The sequence below is a fragment of the Castor canadensis genome, chromosome 1 (assembly GCF_047511655.1).
Source record: "Castor canadensis chromosome 1, mCasCan1.hap1v2, whole genome shotgun sequence".
In the NCBI taxonomy this organism is placed as follows: Eukaryota; Metazoa; Chordata; class Mammalia; order Rodentia; family Castoridae; genus Castor; species Castor canadensis.
The window spans coordinates 55,657,349-55,679,122 of record NC_133386.1 but is presented as its reverse complement, the minus strand read 5'-3'; the positions used below and the strand labels follow the sequence as shown (position 1 = coordinate 55,679,122).

General features: G+C 36.7%; 1 protein-coding gene across 3 annotated transcripts in view; it reads left to right on the top strand.

Annotated features, from left to right (window-relative positions):
• Nucleotides 1-21,446, top strand: part of Qrsl1 (glutaminyl-tRNA amidotransferase subunit QRSL1) — a 29,273-nt gene extending 7,827 nt beyond the window's left edge. For 2 of the 3 annotated variants that reach the window (XM_020174962.2, XM_020174964.2), the window contains 8 exons: nucleotides 1,022-1,118; nucleotides 8,066-8,242; nucleotides 12,144-12,319; nucleotides 12,403-12,515; nucleotides 14,001-14,193; nucleotides 14,706-14,823; nucleotides 18,209-18,414; nucleotides 21,187-21,446. In XM_020174962.2, the coding sequence (XP_020030551.1) occupies nucleotides 1,022-1,118; nucleotides 8,066-8,242; nucleotides 12,144-12,319; nucleotides 12,403-12,515; nucleotides 14,001-14,193; nucleotides 14,706-14,823; nucleotides 18,209-18,414; nucleotides 21,187-21,407 (1,301 nt within the window). In that variant the 3' untranslated portion in view covers nucleotides 21,408-21,446. The remainder of the gene's footprint in view (nucleotides 1-1,021; nucleotides 1,119-8,065; nucleotides 8,243-12,143; nucleotides 12,320-12,402; nucleotides 12,516-14,000; nucleotides 14,194-14,705; nucleotides 14,824-18,208; nucleotides 18,415-21,186) is intronic. The other variant, XM_020174963.2, reaches the window with a different exon arrangement.
• Nucleotides 21,447-21,774: the final 328 nt, after the last annotated feature.

The following is a 21,774-nucleotide window of genomic DNA, read 5'->3' as shown; positions in this document are numbered from 1 at the left end:
TTTATGAAAATAGATATTTTTCAGTATAATTTAAAGGTAAAATATTAAAGCTTTAAGATGTCTCAGACTAATTGTGTCTTTGAGGGAAATACCTAGCTAGGATATTACCTCTTTACTATTTATACTTTTAGAATGCAGAATTATTCTTTAGAGGTAGGCCAGCTTAATGAATAAGTGCTATTTCAGAAGTTTTAGAGATCCTTTTTAGGAAGACTCATTAACTGATCATCACAAATTTACTAAGTGACCACTAACTTCAGCTTGTTGAAACATGAGAACAGTATGAACTGGTTGTCATGACCCCTCTCTTGGGGATTGTGTGGATTCATTAAATCTACTCACCAGCTATTTTTCATTTCCTGATTCCTCCATCTCTTTAACACAATATAGTGATGCTTAACTTTATTCTTCATAGTCTCTTAGGTCAAAAGCAAGCATACTTATCAAGATATTTGGATCTTAGGAGGAAAAAGAAATGAAATAAAAAGGTTATTTAGAGTGCTACATACAAAATAATTTTTTTAGAGGAATATACTTCAGTTTACTCTAATAGACTAGTTATGATTTTGGAATGTATACTAGAGCTTTTCAATAGATCAAAGAAATTTTAACTGAGAGTATGGGTCTATTTCTAACCAGAAATACATAAAAATTACTGCGTGATATAATACCTAAGAAGAAAAAAATCAAGTATAATGAGTGACATAATGATTGGAATTAGTGTCAAATGAATTGGGTACAGTACTGACTGCAATGCAGTATTTTATAGTACTGACTGTTGAAGTCAATAGTTTTAGGTTATGAAAATAGGGAATGATGTACAGATTATCTTTGGAAATGTATACAGTTAGAAAGAGAAAAAATTAACTTAGAAGGAAGTACATCCCACTATTCAAATAAGGAATAATTAACACATCAATATGATGTGCTTAATTAAAGTTTAAAATTGTGGGGGTTTTGTGTATAATTTATATGTTCACTGTTTTCTTTCCTATAATAAAAAACACTTAAATTTTTTTAGGTTATGTGCCACCTTACAATGCCACAGTGGTTCAGAAATTGTTGGATCAAGGTGTTTTACTAATGGGAAAAACAAATTTAGATGAGTTTGCTATGGGGTAAGAAAAGTGAAATTTTATTCTGTTATGTTTCTTCCGTCTTCACCTTTAATTTCATTTATGTTTTGCAAGTATTTTCTCTTAGTTTGTTGCTTGGTTTTTCATGTTTTAGTAGCACATTTCAAAGAACAGAATTCCTTAATTGTAATGAAGTTCAATCTATCAATTTTTGAAAATTAAATCTGAGAAAGAACTGGTATCCAAAATATATAAAACCTTTCCCAACTTAATTAAAAAAAGAAACAACCTAATTTAAAAAAAAATAGACAAAATATGCAGACTTCAAAGATGATATACAGTTGATAAACACATAAAAATATTTAATATCACTAAGGAAATGCAAATTAACACCACAGTGAGATACTTAACACCAGAATGTATTAACAGAAATGACTATCCATAGCCCACTCTTATACTTACAGAACTTGGGAGGTGGAGTCAGGAGAATCATGAATTCAAGGCTTACCTAAGCTGCATAGTGAGTTTGAGGCCAACCAAGGTTATACATAGCGAGATCCTGTCTGAAAAAAAAAAAAATTACTAATAAGGATATAGAACAATTGTATTTGGGAGATAGGGGTATGGGGAGCCAGTACTAAGGATTGAACTCAGGGCCTTATGCTTGCTAGACAAGTACTCTACCAATTGAGCCACTCCCCTCATCCTTTTGCTTTTAGTTTGTTTTTCAGAAAGCATTCCATGGTTTTTTGCTCAGGCTGGCCTTGGATCATGAACCTCCTACCTCTACCTCCCAAGTGGCTGGGAACACAGGCATGCACACGCAGATTGTTTTTGAGATAGGGTCTTATTAGCTTTTTTTTTTTTTTTTTTTTTTTTAAGTTTATAGATAATTTAATTAGAAAAAAAGTTAGAGAAGTTATCTCTGTAATGTTACCTTTATTTTATTTTATTCATATGTGCATACAATGTTTGCGACATTTCTCCCCACTTCCCTCGCCCCCTTCCTCTCCCCCCAACCCCCTCCATACACGGCAGAAACTATTTTGCCTTTATCTCTAATTTTGTTGAAGAGAGAGTATAAGCAATAATAGGAAGAAACAAGGGTTTTTGTTAGTTGAGATAAGATTAATTTCCTGTGCATGTGTGTTACCTTCTAGGTTAGTTCTTGATCTAACCTTTTCTCTAGTTCCTGGCAGGACTCTGCTTCCCAGGAAACAACAGGGACCATGAACAATGGGACGATAGCCCTGTTCTAGTCACTCCAGAAGCTGACTAGTCTATGCAGAGGAAGGTTGAGGAGTCATGTTCTTCTCCCTCCAGGGATGGGTCTTTTCCATGTTTTCCTTTTGTTAAATTTAAGCAGTCCCTTCCTCAGGAACTCCCAGATATCAAACTATGACTTATTTATGCATACTATCCAGGCAGGAAATTTGTCACCAGAACTCTGCTTTTCCATACTTAACTATTCCTGTGCAGGCACTGTCATTGGGGCACACACCCACAACCATACCACCTATTTGGTGTGCGCCCACGGTGATCAGCATATCTGCTTCAATCCCACCTACCACCCTCAGGAACAATGGCTAGAGGTCTGGAGCATCCACAACCCTGAGAACCTCATCAACCACACCCAGGTGTTTAACCCTGATAAACCAGTGTCAATGTTCTTTGATGCATGTGCAGCCATAGACCAAGGTGGATGTGGAATATAGGTTGTGGCTGTGGGGGCCTAGCTTGGGAAAGAGCATATACATCAAATGATAAGTATATGTGCTGGGGAGACAACTCTTGGCCATGTGATGAGGTAGGCTCCTATTATTGCCCATATTGGGGTTGTGTTTCATGGGCTATGTGACAAAAGGCAGATTATGCAGCCCTCCTTCACAAGGGGACAGCTACCTCTGACTGTGCCCCTGGCACCTGTAACCTCATAAATTTTACTATATTTAATCCCTCTGATTGAAAACAGGGACACATAATTTGTATAAGGATAGATGGAAAGGGCCTTGACCCTGGGACTCTGATGCACCTCAATTAGTAACTGTTACCCATGAGAGTTCCTCATACCAAGTTTTTCACTCCTTTTATGAGGAAATGTGGAGTGAGTTTTCTATCTCTCTCAAGGCCAGAAACCTGTTCCTCTCACTACCTGAGTCTATATCCCAGACTCTCAATGTCACCTCATGCTATGTTTGTGGAGGAACCAACCTGGGAGACCACTGGCCATGGAAACCTAAGGAGCTAAACCTGTGGGAATCCTTTAATGAAACTGCCTTCCCTAGCCTGAGAAAAAGTGTCTGGCTTCTAAAAACTTCTATCATCGGAAATTACTGTACTTCCCACCCAAAAGGCCAGTTCTCCACCCTGGTGGGGGATTTAACTTGTTTAAGACAATGACACTGCCCAAAAGACCCAATGGTGGGGAACTCCAAACCACACAGAACCCCAGCCCCACCATTGGCCAACTTCTCTGCTCTCCGAAAAGCTTGGAACAATCTTACCGCAAATACAGATTGGCGGGTACCCCGGGGGCTACGTTGGATCCGTGGGAAGCAAGCGTATATGGTGCTACCCAACAGTTGGCTTAGGTCCTGTGTCCTGGGCACAATCGGGCCATCATTTTTCTTGCTCCCACTCACACAAGTGAAAAATTGGGAGTCTCTATCCATGAAGAAAAGGCAAGTAGAAAGAAATGAGGTACCTTACAAATTGGTAACTGGAAGGATGATGGGTGGCCCCCAGAGCAAATCATCCAGTGTTATGGTCCTGCCACTTGGGCAGGACATGTGTTCTGGGGCTATTGGACCCTGATTTATACGTTCAACCCCATTATTTGGCTCCAGGAAGTAGCTGAAATTATAATTAATGAAACTGTAAGGTCTCTTTTTTTTTTTTAATTTATTTATTTATAATTTTTAAATTTTTATTTTATTCATATGTGCATTCAATGTTTGGGTCATTTCTCCCCCCTTCCCCCACCCCTTCCTTTGCCCCCCCCCACTGTCCCCTCCCTCTTCCCCCCACCCCCTCGATACCCGGCAGAAATTATTTAGTCCTTATCTCTTAATTTTGTTGAAGAGAGAGTATAAGCAATAATAGGAAGGAACAAGGGTTTTTGCTAGTTGAGATAAGGATAGCTATACAGGGAGTTGACTCGCATTAATTTCCTTTGCATGTGTTACCTTCTAGGTTAATTCTTCTCAAACTAACCTTTTCTCTACTTCCTGGTCCCCTTCTCCTATTGGCCTCAGTTGCTTTTAAGGTATCTGCTTTAGTGTCTCTGCGTTGAGGGCAACAAATGCTATCTAGTTTTTTAGGTGTCTTACCTATCCTCATACCTCCCTTGTATGCTCTCACTTTATCATGTGATCAAAGTTCAATCCCCTTGTTGTGTTTGCCCTTGATCTAATGTCCTCATATAAGGAAGAACATACAATTTTTGGTCTTTTGGGCTAGGTTAACCTCACTCAGAATGATGTTCTCCAATTCCATCCATTTACCAGCGAATGATAACATTTCATTCTTCTTCATGGCTACATAAAATTCCATTGTGTATAATTACCACATTTTCTTGATCCATTCGTCAGTGGTGGGGCATCTTGGCTGTTTCCATAACTTGGCTATTGTGAATAGTGCTGCAATAAACATGGGTGTGCAGGTGCCTCTGGAGTAACTTGTGTCACAGTCTTTTGAGTATATCCCCAAGAGTGGTATTGCTGGATCATATGGTAGATCAATGTTTAGCTCTTTAAGTAGCCTCCAAGTTTTTTTCCAGAGTGGTTGTACTAGTTTATATTCCCACCAGCAGTGTAAGAGGGTTCCTTTTTCCCCGCATCCTCGCCAACACCTGTTGTTAGTGGTGTTGCTAATGATGGCTATTCTAACACGGGTGAGGTAGAATCTTAGTGTGGTTTTAATTTGCATTTCCTTTATGGCTAGAGATGGTGAGCATTTTTTCATGTGTTTTTTGGCCATTTGAATTTCTTCTTTTGAGAAAGTTCTGTTTAGTTCACTTGCCCATTTCTTTATTGGTTCATTAGTTTTGGGAGCATTTAGTTTTTTAAGTTCCCTGTATATTCTGGTTATCAGTCCTTTGTCTGATGTATAGTTGGCAAATATTTTCTCCCACTCTGTGGGTATTCTCTTCAGTTTAGAGACCATTTCTTTTGATGAACAGAAGCTTTTTAGCTTTATGAGGTCCCATTTATCTATGCTATCTCTTAGTTGCTGTGCTGCTGGGGTTCCATTGAGAAAGTTTTTACATATACCTATTAATTCCAGAGTATTTCCTACTCTTTTCTGTATCATCTTTAGAGTTTGGGGTCTGATATTAAGATCCTTGATCCATTTTGAGTTAATATTGGTATAGGGTGATATATATGGATCTAGTTTCAGTTTTTTGCAGACTGCTAACCAGTTTTCCCAGCAGTTTTTGTTGAAGAGGCTGCTATTTCTCCATCGTATATTTTTAGCACCTTTGTCAAAGACAAGTTGGTTATAGTTGTGTGGCTTCATGTCTGGGTCCTCTATTCTGTTCCATTGGTCTTCATATCTGTTTTTGTGCCAGTACCATGCTGTTTTTATTGTTACTGCTTTGTAATATAGTTTGTAGTCAGGTGTCGTGATACCTCCAGCATTGTTCTTTTGACTGAGTATTGCCTTGGCTATTCGTGGCCTCTTGTGTTTCCATATAAATTTCACAGTAGATTTTTCAATCTCTTTAATGAATGTCATTGGAATTTTGATGGGAATTGCATTAAACATGTAGATTACTTTGGGGAGTATCGACATTTTTACTATGTTGATTCTACCAATCCATGAACATGGGAGATCTCTCTACTTTCTATAATCTTCCTCAGTCTTTTTCTTCAGAAGTTCATAGTTTTCCTTGTAGAGGTCTTTCACATCTTTTGTTAGGTTTACACCTAGGTATTTGATTTTTTTTGAGGCTATTGTAAATGGAATTGTTTTCATATATTCTTTCTCAGTTTGTTCATTATTAGTGTATAGAAATGCTAATGATTTTTCTATGTTGATTTTATATGGTGTCTAGGAGCTTTTGAGTAGAGTTTTTTGGGTCTTTAAGGTATAGAATCATGTCATCAGCAAATAGGGATATTTTGACAGTTTCTTTACCTACTTGTATTCCTTTTATTCCTTCTTCTTGCCTAATTGCTCTGGCTAGGAATTCCAGTACTATGTTGAATAGGAGTGGAGATAGTGGGCATCCTTGTCTGGTTCCTGATTTTAGAGGGAATGGTTTCAGTTTTTCTCCGTTAAGTATAATGCTAGCTGTAGGTTTGTCATATGTAGCTTTTATAATGTTGAGGTACTTTCTTTCTATTTCTAGTTTTCTTAGAGCTTTTATCGTGAACTGGTGTTGGATCTTATCAAAGGCTTTTTCTGCATCTATTGAGATGATCAAGTGGTTTTTGTCTTTGCTTCTGTTAATGTGGTTTATTACATTTATTGATTTGCGTGTGTTGAACCACCCCTGCATTTCTGGGATAAAGCCTACTTGGTCGTGGTGAATGATCTTTTTGATGTGTTGTTGAATTCAGTTTGCCATTATTTTATTGAGGATTTTTGCATCAATGTTCATTAAGGAGATTGGCCTATAGTTCTCCTTTTTGGAGGTGTCTTTGCCTGATTTTGGGATAAGTGTAATACTTGCTTCATTCTTATTAGCTTTTGTCTGGGCTGACCTCTATTTGTAATTCTCTTGTCTTCTCCCAAGTAGCTGGGATTAGAGGCATGTGCCTCTAATAATACATAAATAATGTATTTATTTTTCACACATTCCAAGTAGGAAATACAAAATACATAGCAATTTTGTAAAACAGTTTGACAGGGTTTTTTGTTGTTGTTGTTTTTCTTTTTCTGAGATTGGGTCTTGCTATGTGGCCCACGCTGGCCTCAAACTTATACTCAGCCTCCCAAGTGGTGGAATGATAGATGTGCATCACCATACCTGGCTAATAGTTTTCTTATAAAGTTAAACATATACTTGTAATATGTCCCAATATTTGCAATCCTAGGTACTTACTCAAGAAATGAAGATTTATGTGTACATAAAGCACTGGCTAGATCCTTTCAATACAATTTTTATAGTGACTGTTCATAATTTCCCCTAAACTAGAAATAGCCCAGTATCTATGGGCTGATGAAGAATTAAAAAACGAAAAAGAAAAAAAGAGGCTAAAATGGCAATGATCACTAAAAGTAATACCTGATTCTGGACTTGATCCTGAGAGGGGTTAAATGCTACAAAGTATATTATTGAATCAGCTGACAGAACTGGATTACATACAGTAGATTAAAGTGTTATATTGATATGAATTTCATCATGAAACTATACTATGTTCTTATTCTTAGGAAATGCATACAGAATACATGCCAAAGTATTTAAAGGCAAAGGGCCGTGATATACTTAACTTACCTAAGTGTTTCAGGAGATAAAAAAATTTGTGTATGCGCTTGTCTGTATAAACACAGCATGCAAATGGTAAAGCGATGAAATGTTGGCAGTTGTACATCTGGGAACAGGGTTCAAAGTGCTTTACCTGTTATTTTGATTTTTGCAGTTTATCTGAGAATAAAATTCTTTGAAAATTTTCACTTACAATGCTTTTCTTGAAACTTCTGATTAAGGGAGAGATTTCTTCAAAGGATTTCTTAACTGTTTGAATGTTTAGGACTCTTTTCAACAGGAAGACCTTAATTTGCAAGGGAAATCCTCTGTAGTTTAGTTTAAGGATCAAGTAGGATACAATCTTTCCTTAGTTTTCTCCACTTTCTACCTCAAATGTTCCTCCTTCCCATCTCCTTATCTGCCTAATTAATGAAAACTGCTTCCTATCCTTTGCAACTCAAGCAACAGTGGATTAAAAACCCAGTGAGTGTCAGAAGCAAATAATATACTCAGGAGATGGGAATTTTACATAAAATGAAGTTTTACTAAGGTATCTCACTTCACTTCATCTCAGATCTGGAAGCACAGATGGAGTGTTTGGACCAGTTAAAAACCCCTGGAGTTTTTCAAGACAGTATAGAGAAAGGAGGAAGCAGAAGTCCCGTGGTGAGGATGAGGATTCAGATTGGCTAATAACTGGAGGAAGCTCTGGCGGGAGTGCGGCTGCTGTGGCAGCATTCACATGCTTTGCGTAAGATGCCTTTTCTGTCTGCACTTTGAGCCCCATCCAAATACAAATAGCCATAAGCCATATGCAAAACCCAACAATAGAGTCGTTCATGCCCTGGTATTAAAAATATTTCTTTTCATGAACTGTTTGCACTTAAAGACATGTCAAAATTATCTTATAAATATACTCAACTATACAGCACACTATGTATGTTTTATACATTTAACTTTAAAATAACATTTAATGTCTTCCTCGGGAGTATTTGGTTCTTTTAAAAACATGATTTGATGCATCTTGTAGAATAAAGCATTGGACGTAAATGGACTTCACTGAATTTCACTTTTTGAATGATTTATTCCAGTGTCTACTCAATGATTGTATGAATATTTGGGGACTGTAATCCCATGGCTTCAGTTCATTGCTTCTGAGCTGTTCATAGTGGTTTATCCTTCAACTAACTCTAAGTTTAAAATGAAAAAATTTCCCCTTGTCTATATCAGTAGAATATTTAAAATAGCACTTTCATAAATCTGCAGCTAAAAATGTGTCATTAAAATAAAGGTTTTTCAATCTTTTTGGAGCTGATTATCTGTCATACTTTGTATATGGTAAGAATCCATCAGTCATATTTTTAAGTGCCTTTTTAAAAGCATTTCTTAACCATCTAAAGAAGAGTAAATAGCTGGGGATGTAGCTCAGTGGTTCAGTGTTTGCCTAGTATGCATGAGGGTCTGGGTTCAAAACCTAGTACCACAAAAAAAAGAAGAAATAAGCATGACTGTTACTGTATAATTTATTTTATCAGTCTCAACATAGCCAAATTGAGTGTTTCTCTTCAGCAATGCTATATATATTTTTTTCTGTCCTTAATTATCTACTAAAACTAAGCTCTTTCACAAGCATTGCAACCAATAAATTATTTTTATTTTTTAGAGCTGTGGAACTTTGTTTCTTCACTTTTTTTTTTTAAGTTTTCCTGAAATCTTGTTAACAAGTAAAGCCATTTCATTTCATCTCTGGAGTTTTATAGCATTACATTAATATTAATGAGAGTTCTGACAAGTCAGAACTGCAGGGTTAGCTGCTTTTTTTCTGTCCTCATCATCCTACTTAGTGTTCATCTCTCTGAATGTGCTTTGAGAAGATGGCATTTTGACACATAATTCCTATAGAAATGTAGGTTTCACATTTACACAGCCATCAGTGAATGCTAATAAGAGAGTGTATCTTTTTTAAATGGTGAAAGCAACAGTCTGATTTTTGTAGCTTAAATGGACTTGGTAAGAAAAGAAATATAATTTGCATTTTCTGTAGAATACAAGTGCTATGTTATTGTTAGAGTACTGCTCAATCTAACGTTACCCCTCAAATATAAGCAATTGAAGCACGGACCAAAAGTAACTTCAGAAATTACTCTATTTCTATTTTCCCCTTTTGATTTGTTTCTTATATTGTAGTGTTTAAAATGGGAAGATTCTTGGAGTACTATGCAGTCACTAAAAAGAGTGAGATAGGGTGTTCTGTAGTGATGTGGAAAATTATCCAAGGTACATTGTTAAGTGAAAAACAAGTTACAGAACAGTATATATAGTGTGGCTCTATTTCTACTAAAAGTAATGATTATAGGGCTGGAGGTGTGGCTCAAACAATAGAGCACTTGCTTTGCAAATATGAAGCCCTAAGTTCAAACCCCAGTCCCACCCAAAAATAATAATAATAATTACATAGGTATGGATGTCAGTCATTGCATAGAGATATCTGGGTGAAACAATATCAAAACTAGTAACAGGGCAATTATGAGGGGCTGTAATAATAGACATTTTTCTTTCTATATCATAAAATCATATATTTTAATTTTTACAATAGATACTTATAATTTTTCTACTGAAAACCCTTTTTTATCTTCTGAAAGAGTTATTTAAATTTTCATTTTAATTGTGGCAAAATACTCATAAAATTTACCATCCTAACCATTTTAAAGTGTCAAGGATAATATTGTGCAACTAATCTCTAGGACTGTTCATCTTGTAAGAGTGAAACTCTGGACCTATTAACCCTCTTCCCTGCCCCTGGTTCACAACCTTTCTCCTTCTGTCTATGAAATGGACTATACCAGGTACTTCATGTGTGTGGTATCAAACAGCATTTGTCTTTTTGTGACTGGCTTGTTACACTTAGCATAATGTCTTCAAGATTAGCTTTTGTTGTTACTGTTTTTTGTTTTGGGTTTGTTCAGCAGTACTGGTGATTGAACTCAGGACCTTCACTCTACCACTTGAGCGACACCCCCAGTCCTTATTGTTTTTAATGACATAGCACTCAATGTGTAGGCAAGCGTGAGCAAAGACATGAATAGTCACTTCATGGGTGATTATTACAAATACAAATGTATGTGCAAAATTCAAAAATGCACATTAGCAAAACTTTTTTGGTTATCAAGTTAACAATTTGGGGGGAGGGCAGTACTGAGGTTTGAACTCAGGGCTTCATGCTTATTGGACAGGCGCTCTGTTGCTTGAACCATACCTCCAGCCCTTTTTGTTTTGGTTATTTTGGAGACAGGATCTCACTTTTTGCCCAGGCCAGCCTGGACCAAATCCTTCTCTTTCATACTTTTACCATTGCTTGGCTAACACAGGCACACACCACCATGCCCAGCTTTTTTTCTATTGAAATGGGCTCTCGCTAACTTTTTTGCCCTGTCTGACCTGGAACACTGATCCTCAGGATCTCAGCTTCTACATAGCTTGGGATGATAAGCATGTGCCACTATGCCCAGCTATTGGTTGAGAACTATTTGTCTCAGCTGTCCTTGAAGCAGGATCCACCGAATCTCAGCCTTCCAAGTAGCTAGAATTACAGGCATGAGCCAACAGTTCCACCTACAAAACTCTTTAAACCAACTGGTACTCAGTGATGCTACTGAAACATTAAAACACAATTGGATTTATTGCGATTGAGAAAACAAATTGGCATAATCTTCCTGACAAGTAGTTTGTTCATATATATGAAGAGTTTATAACAACAAATTCCTTCTTGGAAGACAGCCTAAGAATAATCAGACATCTGGGCAAAGATTTATGTTGGAAGGTGTTCATTACAAAGTTATTTGTTGCCAGATGCCAGTGGCTCACGCCTGTAATCGTAGCTACTCAGAAGGCAGTGATCAGGAGGATTGCGGTTCGGAGCCAGCCCAGGCAAATAGTACAAGAGACCCTATCTCAAAAAAAAAAAAACCCCATCACAAAAAAGGACTGGTGGAGTGACTCAAGGTGAAGGCCCTGAGCTCAAGCCCCAGTACTGCAAAAAAAAAGTTACTTGTTATATAGTCACTATTCCAGTTGGAAACAACATAAATATTTACATACATTATAGTACATTGCTAACCATGATTCGAAATGGTATAACCAGGATTGTGTCTGAATTTCTGGAAGGGGGTGTGTAGGTTTGTAAAACATTTTATAAAATGGACATTTATTTATTTTTTGGCAATGCTAGGGTTTGAACTCAGGGCTTCATGTTTGCTAGACAGGCGCTCTACTACTTGAGCCACTCCAGCAAATCAACATTAATTTAGTTTTAAATATCAAATAACATCAAATGAAGGCATAAGAGATGTATATCAATAGGAGATTGGACCACACCTCTCGGTAGTAGAAATTTAGTCGCCCCTCCACCCCCACCCCCAGTGCTAGGGATCAAACTCAGGGCCTTGCACATGCTAGGCAAGTACTCTACCACTGAACTACATCCCCAGTTATCTCTTTATGCTTTTCTACACTTTATGAATTCTGAGATGAGTATGTATTACAATTTATAACCAGGGAAGAATATACTTTAAAAATAGACATTTAAAAGGGTAGGTTCTAAATATAACTAGAGATATGTCATTCTTCTAAAAAGAATTCCCTTTAAATTCCAGGGCTCTAGGATCAGATACTGGAGGATCAACCAGAAATCCTGCTGCCCACTGTGGGCTTCTTGGTTTCAAACCGAGCTATGGCTTAGTTTCTCGTCATGGTCTTATTCCCCTGGTGAATTCCATGGATGTGCCAGGAATCTTAACCAGATGTGTGGATGATACAGCAATTGTGTTGGGTAGCTACATGATTACATATTATTTGAAACACTTTCACTACAAATAATATGTCTATAATACAAAAGTATTTCTCCCTTTATAGGTATACTGGCTGGACATGACCCCAAAGATTCTACCACAGTACAAAATCCTGTAAAACTGTTCATGCTTCCCAGTTTGACAGATGTGAGCAAACTATGTATAGGAATTCCAAAGGTAATTTTTTCCTTTCATTATTTTATAGAAAAACTGTCAAGTCAAATACAGAGCACAGACTTGGGAGGCAGTCTGGTTAGGTTTGAATCCATGCACTGCTGCTTTTATTTAGCCATGTGACTGAGCAGGTGACTAATTTCTCTAAGCCCAGCTTCCCCATCTACAAAATGGGAATAATAAAAATATTGACCTCAGAGAGTTGTGAGTATTAAATTAGATTATCATGTAAAAAGGATCTGTGAACTTTTTCTGTAAAAAGCTAAACAATAAATATTTTTCGCTTTATGGACCACATGGTCTTTTTAACTCAACCCATTGTATTTATAATCAGGGGAAAATATACTTCAAAAATATCCATAGGCAACAAGGGGAAGGACATGAGGAGACAAAGGCAGAGGTTGGAGCGAGGCCTCTATAAGCAACAACTGACCAAGGACTGCTGATGACAAAATACACACTGTAAACAGAGGAGTATATCTGTGTTCTAATAGAACTTTATTTTCAAAAATAGCTGACAGGTCACATCTCCCTTGGGTCACGGTTTGCCAATCCCTGATGTAGAAGGCATACTTTGCATAGTAAAGCCTCACTAAATGTCACCATCTTTACTGTTGTGATTATTACTCCCACTACACCTACCACAGTATGTAATTTTTGAATAATTCATACACAAATATAATAGTGGTAAACTCCTAACCTTTTAAAATTTTAAACTTAGCAACATATTAATGCTGAAAACCTTTTAGAAATCTGTTCAAAAGATAAGTTACCCTGTGAAATAATGAGGCTTTTCAACCTCAGCGCAATTGGTGTTTGGGGCTAAATAATTTTTTGTTCTGGAGGACTGTCCTGGCCCCTACTTCTAAGTGTGGTAGCACACCCCTCACTACTACCACAACCCCACAACCAAAAATGAAACAGACATTCCCAATATGTCCCTTGGTTGGGAGGGAAAAAAAACAAAAAATTGCCCTCAAGTGACATCACTACTATAGAGAAATGCTGCTTTTTAAAAAAGTCCTCCATAGGGTAACTACTAAGGATTGAGAAAGAGAATGGGCTTTAGAAACAGACCTAGTTAGGAATCCTATATCCTCTATTGACGTGCTATTTAACATTAGGAAATTTACTTATCTTCTCTAGTCTTAATACTTTTCATTCATAAAATGAGGAATGGTACCTCTACCATGGGGTTTTCAAAAACATTGAATGAGAGAACCTTTGAAGGCATGTACAGAGAACCTGATAACGTAACAAACATTTATCAAATAGGAGTTTCCCAACCAGATCTTCAGTCTTTGAATTGTTACATCCAGCTCATAAATCTAGGCTGTGCTTGTCATACTATAAACACTCTTGGTTTAATCTTTCTAGCTACCTTCCAGCAATATTATCAGTTTTTGTTGTATATTGGTCCTGGTGTACAAATTTTCATAAATCTATATAGATGTTCTAATTTCTGTATGTTGATTTTTTTCCTGTAAGGAATACCTTGTGCCAGAATTATCAAGTGAAGTACAATCTCTCTGGTCCAAAGCTGCTGACCTCTTTGAGTCTGAGGGAGCCAAAGTGATTGAAGTATCCCTGCCCCACACCTGTTATTCAATTGTCTGCTACCATGTACTGTGCACATCAGAAGTGGCATCAAATATGGCAAGATTTGATGGGCTAGAATATGGTAAGGTGGCTGGTTTTATATTTTTAAGGTAGTTATATCTTGGACATTTGAAAGTTTCATTTATTACTGACAAAAAAATTGTTACTTGAGATAATGTTAATGATTCAGAAAAGTAAATTCATGGATCATTTTACATTTGTCATTTTAGGATTGTATGTACATACGCTATTTATCATAAATCTCTATCTGTTCATTTACTTCTTTGGACTGTGACTAATTTGAAGGGATAATATCTTGTCTTTGTGGGCTTACTTCATGAATTATAGTACCTGACATAAGGTAGAATTCAGTCACCATTTAGATGGAAACAGGAGTAAACAAATGGAGTTCCTTTCTTCTCCATAATCAGTCCTTAACTGGTCAGTCACAAGGCAGACAGAGAAGACAAACTAATAAGGGCAAGTTCCCTAAATTTTTATATTTATTGGTCATAAAAGTATGAATCTGAGCCAAATTTTCAGCCAAAACTTTATTTCCTTTTCAAGTAATATTTAACTTTTTTCTGTGTGTAGGTCACAGATGTAACATTGATGTGTCTACTGAAGCAATGTATGCTGCAACCAGAAGAGAGGGGTTCAATGATGTGGTTAGAGGAAGAATTCTCTCAGGAAACTTTTTCCTATTGAAAGAGTAAGACATCAGTTTAGGAATTTTCCCCATTCTTGAAACCTCAAGAATAAAGTAGTTGTACACCTGTCTGGTCCTGTAAGTTGAGATATTTATTAAAGAAAAAATCCTTCTGATTTGAATTAGAGAAGGCCTGTTTATATGATACTTTTGGTTCCTAGTTATTTAAAAATTAAAAAAAATTGATACTCCAGCTAAATGATTAGTGCAAACTAAGTAGGAAGCCCTGAAGGATTTTGGTCTCATTAATTGTTCTGTTATTCTAATGATTCTCATCAGTCATATTAGCAAATGTAACATCTTTAGCTAATAAAATCTTTGCTTAGAAAACCTAACAGTATTTCATTTTTCCTAATCCCAAGTCACAACAAGCATTTGGTCAATATGAAAAAGAGTCTTTTAATATATAATATAGCCAAATAGTATTTGATTATATTTACATATATTTAAATATTGTTATTTGAATGTTATTGCAACATTGACTTACTGCTGTTAGAGCTTGTTATCTCTTGAAAATTTTAGTGACTATACTTAATTTTCCTTTGCTTTATGTGTCTTCTCTAAGAAAGAATTCCAAATGACTATGACTCCTACTTAAATTGTCTTCAACATAAGTTTATTCAAGATCTTGTGAATATGATTCATGTTCCCTACCAATGAGTCTGTCTACCATGAGCAGTGTGAAAAAGTAGATGTGGATCTTGTGACAAGTAGTATTCCTGCCTTCAGGAACAAAAAAACATTTTATTCATCTGTGCATCCCCTCAGGGCCAACAATTAGGATTACTTTTTCCAAAAATACTATTTAATTATTTTCTGTATTAAAAAAACTTTTCCATATTGACCAGGTGCTTGTAATCACCTAGGAGTAGGAAGAATGGAATATTAAATTTTCTAAGCAAAGTCTTTGTTAAGCTAAAGATGTTACATTTGCCAGACATTACTAATTAGACTCATATTGGATGTGTAAAGGCCACAGATGATGGATTGTCTAGGTCACTGTAAGCACATACAAAGAAATTGAAAGAAAGGTCACAAAGCATCTTCCATGGTTCCCAGTTGGGAGTATTAAGTAAAGGAAGAATTACCTCTGGTATCCTAGCTGCTAACCCAGTTCCAGCTTGGGTCAACTCATTTGTTCTCTGCTTTGTTCTGTTTTGTGGCAGTGTGGCAGTGAATAGGAAAAATGGGATTCAGGGTACTTATTGTTTTTACTCTTAAAAAGTCAACTTATGTGCCAAGAACTAAAAAAAATAATGCTTTTAATCCTGTGATATCTCAGTTTAGAATTTTATCATTCTTCTATTACCTTTTGTTCAGTAAACAGAGATTTATTGAATTAGGAATCCTGAGTGTATCTTTATTTTTAATTAGCATAAACATTTACTTTTGAACCACATGTAAGTCTGCCTCTTGCTATTTGTCTCCTATTTGTTGTATCTTTTCTTTCATTTAACCTCTTTTCCTGCCCATTCTTTTGTTTTTTCTACAAATAATTTTCCTCTTAAAGAATTTTAAAATGAGAAAAAAGGGACAATATATTTGCTGACATATTTACTATCTCTAGTACTTTTCATTCTGCATGTAAATTTGGAAAAATTTTGACCATTATTTCTTCATACATTGTTTCTAAACTCTTTCCTCCTCTAGGACACCTTTTATGTGTATATTAATCTTCCATTGTTGTCCCCCAACTCACAGATTTTCTCTTCTCTTTTTGACTGGTACTGGGGATTGAACCTAGGGCCCCTCGTTGCTAGGCAGGCACTCCACCACTTGAGCCACGCCTCCAGCCCTTTGGGTTTTCCATTCTTTTTCGCCTCAGTTTTCTCTCTGTACTTCCATTTAAAGGATAGTTTCCACTACTGTCTTTAAAATCACTGATCTTTTCTTCTGCTTTGTCAGAATTCAGTCAATCCTATCCAATATTTTTGTTTTTGTTTTTTTAATCTCATATATTGTATTTCTCACCTGTAGAGGTTCCAGGTAGGTCTAATCTTTTCAAACTCCTTATCATGTTGTATTTCCTTCTACGTTCTTGAACATGTAGAACATATTTAGAGTGGCCTTAACATTTCCACTAGAATGTTTATATCGATTGCTGTTTTTCCTTGTTATAGGTCATATTTTCTGCTTCTTTGTACATCGAGACACTAAATTTTGCATTGTATGTGCTGTATTTTTATTATTTTCTTGCTTGTGTTTTGCTCTAAGGAGCAGTTAAGTTAAAGCTGTGGTAGAGAACAAGGTGCAATTCAAGCAGTACAGTGCCTGTTTTGCATGCAAAACCCTGAGTTCAAACCCTAGTCTCACCAAAAATAAAAAGGTCTGTTAAGGTAAATCCAAAGAAGCCTTTAACATAGGGCTAATTTAACCCTGCCTAGAAACTCTGTCTAAGCATTAAGCTGGGGATATGACAGGGCTTAATTACTCTCTACTCTCAGAACTCTCCTGAGTGCCATCGGTCTCATCAATGACCAGTGGTTTTTCATATGTTTTTCCCAGTTTTCTGGATGCTTATGAAGACAGAATAAATCTTCCCTCTTACTCCATTGTGTATGGAAGCAGAAGTTATACTTTTCAACCACATCTAAAGCAGGAAGAATTTTAGTAGGAAACATTAGTTTTATAAAATTCAGGTTTGGGAAATACTCTTAATACAATTTGTGAGGGGACAGTGGTAATGGTGGTGGTGTTATGAAACAATATCAAATCCAAAGTCTAGGCAAGCAATTTGCCACTGAGCTTCATCCCAGCCCAAATACAATAATTAGACTACCAACTGTCATTGTTGTATAAATTATGTGTGGTGCCTCATTGATATCTCTGTAGACCCTGCAGTCAAATGGTAGTGAGGACCTCAATATTTCCATAGACGCTCATTTCTTTGTTCCTCTGTGGGACTTGTAGTCATTATATCATTTTTGAAAGCTGAAAAAACTGACTTATAGAGCAGTTATTTTGCCAGCCTTCTTTAACAACTTCAGAAGTATCTGAAAAGTTTTCTTCTTCCTTTTGTTTGCATCACTGACTTATGGTCACTTTTGTGTGTGGCTTTTCCCTTAATCTTTTATTTAAGTAAACATCCTTTCTTGAATCTACTCTTTTCAAGTTATCTTTTTAACTTTTAGTGGTATCACTGGAAGTATTAATATTCTGTGGTTATATCTATAGAATTGTATTTAGTAGGAGTTCTAATTGATTAAGTGCCAGCTATACAAACATTCAGAATAGCAGCACAAGTTGAACAAAATTCATCTTTGTGTGTTGTCAAGAATTTTGTGGTGCCTGCTTATAAAAGCCAAGAATCCAGTAGTTCTTTAACAAACCTAATATAAAAGAATGATTTGTTTTAAAATCCTTAAAATGTCATCTGTTTTTTCCTCAGGAACTATGAGAATTATTTTATCAGAGCACAGAAGGTGAGGCGCCTCATTGCAAATGATTTTGCAAATGTTTTTAACTCTGGAGTGGATGTCTTGCTCACCCCCACTACCTTGAGTGATGCCGTGCCATACTTAGAGTTCGTCAAAGAAGACAACAGAACACGAAGTGCCCAGGGTGATATTTTTACACAGGCCGTAAACATGGCAGGTAGGAGCCCTTGTGATTATTCTGGTTTTCTTCTAATTCTTACACAGGCACCCTGATCTTCAACTGAGGTTCTAGCTGGATTGTACCCTAAAAGCAATAGCCTATCCTTCTGGAATACTTAAGAATGTGTGAGTATGCACAATGTGCACACACATACACATACTCTGAACTAATACACTTAATAATACTTTTTAAGTTTCATTTTAAAAATGCTTTAAAAAGTTGTAGAGATGACATGTCATACCTAAATAATTTCACATGAATCTTCTAAGAATGACCACAGTTCCATTATCACATCTAAGAAAGTTAATATTAATTCAGCAATAACTGAATATAGTCCATATTCACATTTTCTCACTTGTACCAAAACAGTTATTTTGTTGTTTTTTTGATTTTTTTGATGATACCGGGGATTGAGCTCAGGACCTTGCACTTGCTAGGTGGGCACTCTACCACTTGAGCTATGTCTCTAACCCTGTTTGTGTTGGTTATTTTTGAGATAGGGTCTTGCTTTGAGCAGGGGCAGGCCTGGACTGCAGTCCTCCTACTTGTGCTTTCTACCATAGCTGGGATGACAGACACACAATGTCCCAGGCATTGAGTGAGAATGGGGTCTCAAACTGCTTTCCCAGGCTGGCCTTGAATCACAATCCTCCTGATCTCAACCTCCCAAGTGGCTAGGATTATAGGCATGAGCCACCAGCGCCCAGTCATCCTGCTTAGTTTCTAATGAGCAGGCCCCTCCTTTTACATTTTTTTTCTGTTAAGTGGTAATGACTATTTATTTATTTTTAATGTGCTGCTGATCAAACCAATGGCCTTGCACATGCTGGGCAAGTATTCTAAGCTACATTCCTGGCCCTTGGTTTTTTTGAGACAGGTTTTTACTGGGTAGCGTGGGCTGACCTTGAACTTGCTATATAGCCCAGGCTGGCCTTGAACTCATCATCCTCCTGCCTCTGCCTCCAAGTAATGGGATTATAGGTGTGTGCCACCATAACTGGTGATACCAGCATTTTTAAAGAGTTCAGTCCACTTGTCCTGTAGGATGCCCCATCCATACTCTGTGTTTGTCAGATTGTCTTAAACACTTTTGGCAGAAATACTACATACTTACTACATCAGGAAGCAGTTGCTGTCATTTTGCTCATTTTTGGAAACTAAGTTGATCGCTTGTTTAGGGATTTCCTTATTAAGGTGCACTTTTCCTTTTTCACTTATAAGCAATGTGTAGAGTGATACTTTAAGACCATGTGAATATCTTACTTCCCAGTAACCTTTAACCCAGGTATAGCACCATTGATAATCCCTCCTGAATTAATCATTACAGAATGTTGACTGCTCCAGTTCTATCATCCCTTCACATTGATTAGCTAGCACCTTCTCTAAGTAAGAGCGTTCCTTATTTTGGCAGTATTGGGATTTGAACTCAGGGCCTTAAATACTTGGTAGGCAAGCACCGTACCATTTAAGCTATATCCCAACCTTTTTCGATCTAGTTATTTTTTAAGGTAGGGTTTTGCACTTTTGGATGAGGCTGGCTTCAGACCACAATCCTGCTACCTATGCCTCCTGTGTAGTTGGGATTACAAAAGTGAACCACCACACCATGACCAGTTTGTTGGTTGAGATGCAGTCTTGCAAACATTTGTGCCTGGGCTATCCTTGAATGGCTTACCTCCTGGGTAGCTGGGATTTTTTTTTTTTAAGTTAGGTTTCACTGTGTAGCCTAGGCTGCCCTTAAACTTGTGATATTCTTACCTCCACCTCCCAAGTACTGAAATATAAATAGCCAGTTTTCAATTGTATGTATCCTTTAGATCTGTTTCCATTTTAATTTTGGAAAACATTCTTGTTTTATGACATGGCAAGATGTCCTAGTAACTGGTACTTTTTCTATCCCAAACCTGAAATTAAAACTACCCTGAGCCTATGCGTTTAACAAATTTTTTTTTATTTATTTATTTTTTTTGAGACGGTCTGGCATATTGCCCAGTCTGGCCTCAAACTCATGACTCTCTCCCAAACAGCTGGTATTACAGTTACAAGTGTGCATCACCACGCCCATCCAGTTTATTGATTTTTTTTTTTTTTTTTTGGCTGTACTGGGTTTTGAACTCAGGGCTATATGCTTGCTAGGAAGCACTCTATCACTTAAGCCATACCACCAGCAAGCTAATGCATTTAAAATCTGTAATTCAGTCTACTCTGAGTTAATTTCTTATATAATGGATTGGCCAGAATTTAAAAACTCAACTACACACTCTGTTGGCAAGGCTGTAGTAAAAGAAACTTCCTTTTGCTGGTACAAATTCACATTGGTACAACTTCTTCTTTGGAAGAGAATTTCTAATTGCATATGTATTTATCTTTTGATGAAGCAATACTTCATCTGAAAAAGTTTTGAGAATAGCAGAAAACTCATACAGAAGGTGTTGTACACTGGGGCAATGTATAAAATAGCTAAATATTGAAAATAACCTAAATGAATGCCCAACTGTAGGAGACTGATTGAATAAATAAATTATGGTAAAACCACATAATGGAGTGTGATAGTGCTGTAAAAATGGAAATGAAGATCTCTGAACTGAGACAGTGTGATTTCCAAGATGCATTGTTAAGTGAACATAGTATGGTACAAAAGCATATATGTAATATGACATTAAAAAATTAAAAAGCTTATTCTGCCTATACTCCTAGCACCAGAAAGTAGAAGAGGTCTTTGCTCCTTAGGATGGAGAATTTATCACCTAATGGCTTTCTTTTCCTTAGGATTGCCCGCAGTAAGTGTCCCTGTGGCCCTCTCAAGCCAAGGGCTGCCAATAGGACTACAGTTTATTGGCCGTGCATTTTGTGACCAGCAGCTTCTCACAATTGCCAAATGGTTTGAAAAACAAGTACAGTTTCCAGTTATTCAACTTCAAGAACTCATGAATGATTGTTCCTCAGTCCTCAAAAATGAAACGTTACCTTCTGTTTCTCTAAAACAGTAGTGATAAATATATCATGCAAATAAAAATGGCTTTTGGAGATTTGAGGGAGTCAAATTTTTTTATTATTATTATTCATTTATTCACATGTGCGTACGTTGTTTGGGTCATTTCTCCCCCTTCCCCCCTTCCCCTACCCTTCTCCCCTCTTCTCCCCCTTGCTTCCAGGCAGAACCTGTTCTGCCCTTATCTCTAATTTTGTTGAAGAGAAGACATAAGCATAATAAGGAAGACAAAGTGTTTTTGCTAGTTGAGGTAAGGATAGCTATACAGAGAGATTCCTAGCTTTGCTTTCATGTACAAATGTGTTACAACCTAAGTTGATTCATCTCTAACTGAGAGTCAAATGATCTTGCTCAATTCTTGTAAT